An 8,446-nucleotide genomic window follows, 5' to 3' on the forward strand; every position below is an offset into this window, starting at 1 on the left:
TGAAACTGGAAGATATTATGCATCAAGATACTTGACATCAATGAAGTTTCGCTGATTGGTTCTCCTGCAAGGGCAAGTCCAACTATTTGTTTCATAGTGAATAAATAATCACTCATTTTGAGTTGATTTTTCCTTGTTGTCTGCAGGCTTCGCTTCAATTTGATTCACGCAAGCTTTGTTTGTAGCTCCATAAAGTTCTTCAAGTGCCTTCCATACGTCTCTTGAAGTTGGAAGATTCAAGATATCACACGCTATAGAGGGAGTCATTGAGCCAAACAACCAAGCGAGAAGTGATTGGTTTACTTTTACCCATGATTCATAGGTTGGATTGGATACTAGCACTCTAGTGCTTGTGCCTTTTGCTTGAATTGACTGGAAAAATGGTTAAGGTTGAACTATTGTGCCTAGAACATATCCCTCTAATTTTTTACCACGAAGTACAGCCAACACCATCGATTTCTATAATAGGTAATTTTTCTCCTCAAGTTTCACTATAAGAACAGTGCTGAGACGATTTCCAGATGGTGTGTTTGAGATCAGAGTTGGTACAACAATGGGTAATGTGGTTTGGGTTGTAGTGTTTGGTGTGGAAGATGAACTCTCGATAGCCATGATAAAAAAAAAAAATAAAAAATAAAAAAAATCAGACCCTTGTCTGGCTCAGATACCAATATAAAAATTGAGGAAAGAAGAAAAATAAAAATGAAGAAATATTGTGGCTCTCTCCGTAAATGCAAAGAGATTTTATTCCTAGTGAAACTTATAAAGGAATGTACAAGAATTTACACTCATAGAAAGTGTATAAAGGAAATTCTCAATTATGGTGGCGCATGAGCTCTGAAGGCCGGTATAAAGGGGAAGATTTGAATTCCCTACCTGTCATCCTACTGCACTTATTAGTGCACTGTCTTTACATCCCATGAAGACTCATTTTCGCTACGACTTCGGTGGGTTCTCTCCTCTCATTGTCAATTTGGTTTGAGTTGGAACCCCATGAATGGTATTATGGTTTCATAGCTCAACAAGTTCAAACGAACATCTGATCAAAAATTGGAATCCCTAATATTCGTGACCTCAAAAGGATAAGAGACATAACAAAGGTTTATCAGATACACGAGTTATATACTCTTATCATTACTAATTGATTTTGAGATAGAATTCCATGAATATTAAGAAAATAGCCAAATCGAAAAAGATTTCAAAGGAAGATATATAGTTTCGTAACTAAATTAATACGAGTAGATTTGTTTTCTAGATCCATAGGGTTGCAAAAATAAGGCTAAGTTTGAAGCTACTGATGAGAAATTTGACGAGCGAGTGCCTCACCATCAGGCAAGGGCGCTACATAGCAAATGTGGCCATCAGTGCTGTGGGGATAAGTGCCCCCAGAGCTAAAGATAATATCTATGAGCCAACCAACAAATTCTCCAATCACAAAGGCTCCCACAAAACTGGTTACAATTGCAGTCGCCATCACAAACAAGGAAGAAGCTTCTATGCCAAGCAAGGATGGCAAGGCGGCTTCCACGACTTCCCCGACCAATGCCCCACCGATCGATGCGACGTTCATCATCGCATCCCTCGTTGCCGTTTCTAGGGGGTGCGCCGATGTAAAGATGTCCCATATCATTACTCCCGCAGCAAGGATGAGCACAGCAACGCCTGCTGCAGTGGTGGCGATTTCTTTGATCTCTATCACCCGTCCCCGCCCGGAGGCTTCGATGATGTCATTGTATACCTAGAGGACAAGTTTGGGATCATAGTGGATTGGAAAATTGGGGGTTGGGTTGGTAACATTTTTGGGCCCTTTTTCGTATTTCTTGTTTTTGTTCAGAAATGATAAAACAATGTTTTTATTTATATTTTAGAATAAATTGGGAGCTGAAACAAGAAATAAAAAATTTTGTTTTTGATTGTTTCAAGGCTTCTATACAATTGTAAGAATTTTTCTTACAAAAATGAGAAAACGAGTAACATAAATAGTTGTGAAATGATTAAATTTTTTAATAAAATTTGAAACGAAAAATAAGAAACAAGAACATTATCAAAATGAATCATTTATTTCGTGTTTTAATTTGGAAAGGAAAAACAAAAGTGTTGTTTTCTATAATATATACTTTTTTTACTTGATGTAAGAAATAAATATGTTTTGATAACTTTTTTTTTTTGTCTCTTTTGCTATAAAAATTTAAACTAGAAAAATAAAGTTTATTTTGACAAATATATTTTGTTTTTTTTTTAAATGAAAGGTTTTGTCATTTGGTTTTTCTTCTATGACCGTGTATTTTGTTAATTTCTAAATAAAAAAATTATCTATTATTTTGAAACATGGAAAATAAGGAACAAAAAAGAAAGGTCTTGATCAGCGTAACGTTTCTATTTCTTGTTTCTGGTTTCCAATTTTGTCAAAAAATCTAAATATTTTACAACTAATTATGTTTTTTGTTTCTTGATCTTTTGAGGAAGATTATCAAAATTGTATAGAAATTTTAGAAACAGCTAAAACAAATTTCTTCTTTTCTGTTTCTATTTCCTATTTGTTCCAAAATATAAATAAAAAGATTGTTTGATCATACTTTTTGAAGCATTTCTTACGAATGAAAATCGGTAAAAACAAAAAATAATCATCAAATACACCGATTCAATGAATCAAGAAAAGAAAGAAAAAACCGATTTAAAGTTAATTAAAAACTGAAAATAAAGAAATTAAATACAAGAAACTAAAAGCAATAACCTATTAATAGCAACAGGTGAGTATTTACCGCCAACTTTTCTTCATCCTCCAAATCCTCGAACAGCCCAGGTAAACCACGCTTATTTTTGTACCTAATGAGTACACATCACAAATGTTAGTGGAGTTTCGTAATTTGATAATCATTCATTTCTTATCTTTTGTTGTTTGAAAATATATTTGTTTGGTCACAATTTTTTAATTGGTATGTTTTTACCGTTCTTAAAGACACATTTAATTAAACTCTTAGCTAAATTAAAAAATAAAAACAAATTTTCTAATTTTGAAACTTTGAATTAGATTTTAAAATGTAGCAACAAAAGAAGAAACTACTTGGGTGAAAGTAGTGTTTGTAAGTTTAATTTTTGAATGATTAAAATACTATATTTTGGTCGTTGTACTTTCAGTTTTTTGTATTTTGGTCCCTCCACGTTTCAAAATGTTCACTTTGATTTTGTTCTAATCCCCTTTAAAATGTGACAATTATAGTTCATATTTGCTAAGTTTTAACACAAATAATTATATATAAAACACAAATCCTTTAATATAATTAAAGTCATCTCTACTTTTCAAGAAATATATAGAGTATAGTACCATGTTGGAACTGTAATAGAGAAACTGATAACAATGAAAGGAACAAAACAATCACTCTTTGAAATTACCTGACCTGAATGAACAAAAGTTGTCCAAACACAAATACGACGAATATGAATATTCTGAAAGTAGAGGCACCAAAATGAACTAAAGCGGAAGGTTAAAAAACAAGAATCAAAATGGTCATCAAACGCTGCACATCCTTAAATTTACCTATTGACAAGCTCCTCAAAAGTGGTTCCCTCTTGCTTGAGCAATTGGGAGAAGTTGATGGAAGCTTTGCTCTGATGCTTGGCTAAGAACTCCTCCAAAGCCTTATTGTATTGGGCAGCCTCCTCCGCCAAACGGCCCACCTCAGGGATATCCGTTGGGTCAAGATTTGCCAGAGCTTCAAAAAGCTCCTTCGAGTGGTCACTGATCTTCTCCAAATAGCTCTTTCTCAGTGTGTAGTTCCTCACGGCCTGAAGAGAACTGTTCACGGCCTTTTGGACATAAGAATACACGTCGTGAGCGATCGAAGATCGAGTTTCGTCGTTTTGGAAATCCACCATCATGGCATCGGCATCGTCGAGAAGCTTTATCGCTTTATTGTAATTCTCGCTCACGTCCCTCTCATATTTCGCGAGGTCCTCTTCGGATTTGAACACGATGTTGTGTACTGACTCAATCTCTTGGTTGCGAACTAGTCTCGCAAGCTTTTGTAGTTTCTCTCCTTCGAGAACCAAAAGCGGAGCCATTAGACGAGATTTGAGATTTGAGATTTGAGAACAGAGGTGCTTGGAAAGGTTTATATATATATATACTTCATAACCCTAGTAAGTTGATATCTACTAAATACCGCGGTTAAAAAAAAAAAAAGCAGTTAAAGAGATATGGATGAATAAAGAGAGAAAATAAAAAAAATTTATTCTTTTAAAAAATAAATAAATAACTGTCAATCTTGTAACGGTGGCCAATAGAAATTATGGGTAAGCACCAAAATACTATTCTTTGAAAATACATTAGATAATATGACCTTTTTCTTATGTAATTATTAAGGTTTTTCGTAGTTTTAGTTTTACTTAATCACAAATCTACTATGAAGCACTTATTTATTTACTATAGATCATGAATTCATGAATTAAATATTATTTTTTAGTACATTAACAACGTATGAAGATGGATGTTCGAACTCACTATTAAATACTCAAATTAGACGTATGAAGATCGATTATATATCTTAACGAGTTGAGTTATATTCAAATTAGACATGTTAAAACATATTTGATTAAATATACACTAAATTAAAAATAAAAAGAAAAAAAAAAGAGCCAAAACATTACGGATTAATACATATATAGCCTATTCTTTATTATTATCTATGGTTTTAAAATCAAGCGATTAACTAACTCCCAGTATTTGTTTTTAACTAAAAGCCAAGAGTAACTTTACCCAAATGTTTATGTTTGGTAAATAATAGGTCTTTTTAACTTTAAATTTTATATTTAACAGAATTCTTAATATTCAATTTTTATGTCTGTGACATTCTCATGAATTTTTAAAATATCAAATACGTCAACAACTATTAGATACAAAATTAGAAATTAAAGGATCTATGAAAAAAAAAGAAAAATTTAAAGACCCATCGGACACTTTTTAAAATTTAAAAACATATTAGATACAAAATTAAAAATTAAAGTAACCATACATGAAAAGTTGAGAGTACTTAAAACTGTAATTTAAACCTGAACTAAAAAATTGTCAAGATTTATTAATAATCGTAGAAATGTGAGTAAAGAGACTTTGGAAACGAAATACCTTGAGGCCCTTTTTGTTTTTAATTTTATTTTCCTGTCCTCCTTAGTTTCGGTTTGAACTTTTATTTATTTATTTTTCTTGTCATCTTTAGTTCGATCGGTTTTACAGATTATTATAGAAAAATTTCAATTTGTCTTTAGAGATATACATGAAGAAAAAAGAGTAGGGAGTCCCGATAAATTCTTTAATAGAGAATTTGAGAGTTCAATACTCGTGTATTTGTTAGAGAGTTTGAAAGATTTGTAAAGTGATTTGTGAGCGTTTTTTGTGTGACAAAAAAATTGAGAGAAATCATTATAAAATGCTTGGAACTTGCAACAGTATCAAGGAACTGGACGTAGCCCATATTTTATGAACCAATATAAATCCGGTATTTAATTTTCTTCTTCACTAATATTTATTATATTGTTCTTGTTGTTTAGAAATTTTAGATTAGTTTATCTATTTCTTTTAGTTGTAAGTTCCAAGTTGAAATTTGAATTTCACTTTTAACCAGAACTATAACCTTATTTTAGATTAGCTATTTGTGATTGAGATTTTTCCTAGTCTTCCTTCAAACAAATGGAAAGTTGGAAGTTATAATAGACACAAAATTGTTAGTTTGGGAAATTCTATTTCAATTAGAACTAGAACCTTATTTTGGATTAGCTATTTGTGATTGAGATTTTTCCTAGATAGTGTTCCTACTAACCAATTTAAAGTTTAAGGTTCTAATAGACACAAAATTGAAAGTTAAGAAAAATTATTTCATACTTTTTGAAGTATAGAAATTTATTAGACACATTGTTGAAAGTACAGACACACATTGAGTGGAATTAATTATTTTATTTATTTTTGTTGAAGGGATAAGTAATCATTCAAACGGTGTAATATCATGTGTTATGCCGATTTATGGGCAAATGCCATGTAGGTGTCATAGGGTGACACGTATGTCTTCGTGTTCAAGTTCTAGGTTATTTGTATTATTTGTACACAGAAATCTAACATAAGTGTGATACTTCATCGAATACACTTGGATGCTTAAGTTAAAATTAAAGTTGGGAGCAAATGAGTATGAAGCAAGTAGAGTTGAAAGATAGTAACCTCACGAGTGAGAGTGTGCTTGAGAGTTTGTGTCGAATTCTCACAAGGAGTTGTGTAGGGGTTTCCCTTCTTTAGGGTTACTCTTTTCCTTATATATGGAGGGTGGGTGAGAGGGGTGGAGTATTGTGTAGCAGACACATGGCGCGCCCAAGGGTCGCGGCACCACCGACATGCTCCTTCCCCTAGTGTATTGTAGTGTTTTGGCAATTTTTTTTTGTCATATCGCGGTTTGGGTACAAGATATCAATACACTGTCCACTGGCTGTCTCTCGTACGGTTTTCCAGATGTGTTTGGCCCCTTTCATGAGCAATGCACTCGAAATTGGGCCGGTACGCTAGGCCTTTGCCCGTTCTTTGCTAACTTGGTCCACGTGACTGAACGTAGGCAAGATGCATGCCATTGAATTATTATAAACCAACGTAGGATTCATACAATAACTGTTCTAGCTCTACCATATCTTTTGTTTCATTTCTTCCGGAACAATCAGAAACACTTTTTTGATTATGGATCTACTTCCACAAACTCAATGCGCAATCTTAGCCTTCAATGTGTATTCCTGTTTTTCAATTTTTCAACCATTCATTTTACCAAGTCAATGTTAGAAGTTGGATCTACGGACCTTGATCATCTTTCGAAGAAAAAAAGAATCGACTGATCAAACGTCGAACATCTCGCTTGGATGAATCCCCTGCCAATATCTTGGTCATTTGGACAGCTTCCGACTACGCCTGCGAATCCTGAGGGCAGCCCACTTTGGGATAGGGAGGAGCTAGTTACCCAATAACATTATGTAAAAGACTCATCGATGCAATAGTAATAAATTTTATATGTTGATATATACATATATTTTTTTTAATAATATGGCCTACACAAATAATTATTTAATGTGCTTTTGCTATTTTAATTAAGTCAGAGGACGTGATCAAATTATTTGTAACTTTTGATATATGAAAGTAATTATAAATTGACCATAGAAAAAATGTATAGGTAACGTAAATTGATTTCTAATTTGATGAGAGGGTTAAATTAGAAACAAAAATAAGCTTGTAATTGACCAATTCCCGATATCGAATGAATTTCTTGTTCTTGTATGTACAAAACTTGAGGAAATTATCACAAGACAAACCATGATCTATTTAGACTTTGATGATCCAATGTCATCAATCAACTTTCACATGGGACTTTTGTTGAATAATAACCATGGTTCCTGCCTCCCAAGAATATTTTCTCCTTCCATAGTTATTCAGTCAAAACTAAATTAATCGCACAATAAGTGAAATATAGAGAAAAGCACAATAAATGACACGTGATTTATATTGATTCACCTCAACTATAGACTACATCTAATCTTTCGCAACAAAGGGTTTTACTATAATATTGGGATAATACAATGACAAATATAATACTTTCTCAAATCTAGAGAGCTCAACAAAAGCCAAGGAACTACAACAATAGAATCCTAAAAAAAAAAAGAATGAAAAACCTCACCAAATATTCACCAGGATAGGTTGTCGACGATGTTCTACTATGCCGACACTCTGCCTCAATACCCACTAAAATCTTTCACCTACACATTCTGGCCGCCACTCAACTGTGCAACAACACACTTGTTAACCAAAAAACACGAAACTGCGCATTTATATCATGATTGACACATGTCATGGCGCTATGGACGAAAGTTTCATCCGCGCGCCCAGATCAGGACAACATCGCGACGTTGTCCCTAGTGCGGCAGTGTTGCCTCCTCGACCCAATGGCCTGCAGCTCGCTTCTACACCTATTTTTCATTCCTTCTTCGTCCCGACGCGTCTCGGCTAGATCTCGACTCGTTGTGATGTTGATTTGGCTCCATAATCCCAACAGTTTCTAACATTGGATTTTGGATGATTCGTTAGGTACAAACTCTAGGGATGGCAAAAATACCCGCGGACCTGATCTCCGCGGGTACCCGACCCGATCGGGTCGGGGATTCCTCGGTTTGACCAGGGACGAGGTCAAACTGGGAATCGGTCCCCCTGCCCCGTCCCCGTTCCCAACCCCACCCCGTTTAACTTTTTATTGGTTTTTCTATTTTTTATATAATAATATTAATTTTATAAATACTTTTAAATTTTTCTTTTTTACAAAAACCTCAAGCTAATGCCCTATTTAACCATTTTTTATAATAATAATAACAAAAATTAATTAAAAAATTAAAAATTAAATTTAAAAATTTAAAAAAATATATATTTATAACGAGG

The 8,446-nt window shown here is 33.6% G+C and overlaps 1 protein-coding gene across 1 annotated transcript; it reads right to left on the bottom strand.

Annotated features, from left to right (window-relative positions):
- Nucleotides 1-1,186: 1,186 nt before the first annotated feature.
- Nucleotides 1,187-4,099, bottom strand: LOC111023876 (uncharacterized). Its single transcript, XM_022301374.2, has 3 exons — nucleotides 3,539-4,099; nucleotides 2,763-2,826; nucleotides 1,187-1,738 (listed from the first exon to the last, which is right to left on the bottom strand). The coding sequence occupies exons 1-3, from the start codon at nucleotides 4,060-4,062 to the stop codon at nucleotides 1,292-1,294; spliced, it is 1,035 nt and encodes a 344-aa protein (XP_022157066.1). The 5' UTR covers nucleotides 4,063-4,099; the 3' UTR covers nucleotides 1,187-1,291.
- Between the last annotated feature and the right edge of the window lie 4,347 nt (nucleotides 4,100-8,446).

Source organism: Momordica charantia (assembly GCF_013281855.1).
Source record: "Momordica charantia cultivar OHB3-1 chromosome 6 unlocalized genomic scaffold, Mcharantia_2.0 BLBB01000006.1, whole genome shotgun sequence".
Classification (NCBI taxonomy): Eukaryota; Viridiplantae; Streptophyta; class Magnoliopsida; order Cucurbitales; family Cucurbitaceae; genus Momordica; species Momordica charantia.

Bases quoted from the DNA above. Each gene is read 5' to 3' on its own strand.
- LOC111023876 (XM_022301374.2), bottom strand. From the start codon at position 4,062: ATGGCTCCGCTTTTGGTTCTCGAAGGAGAGAAACTACAAAAGCTTGCG. The intron at 2,827-3,538 runs GTAAATTTAAGG...TGTACTCATTAG, and splicing joins TTTGAGGAGCTTGTCAATAG to GTACAAAAATAAGCGTGGTT. The intron at 1,739-2,762 runs GTAAATACTCAC...CTTGTCCTCTAG, and splicing joins AGGATGAAGAAAAGTTGGCG to GTATACAATGACATCATCGA.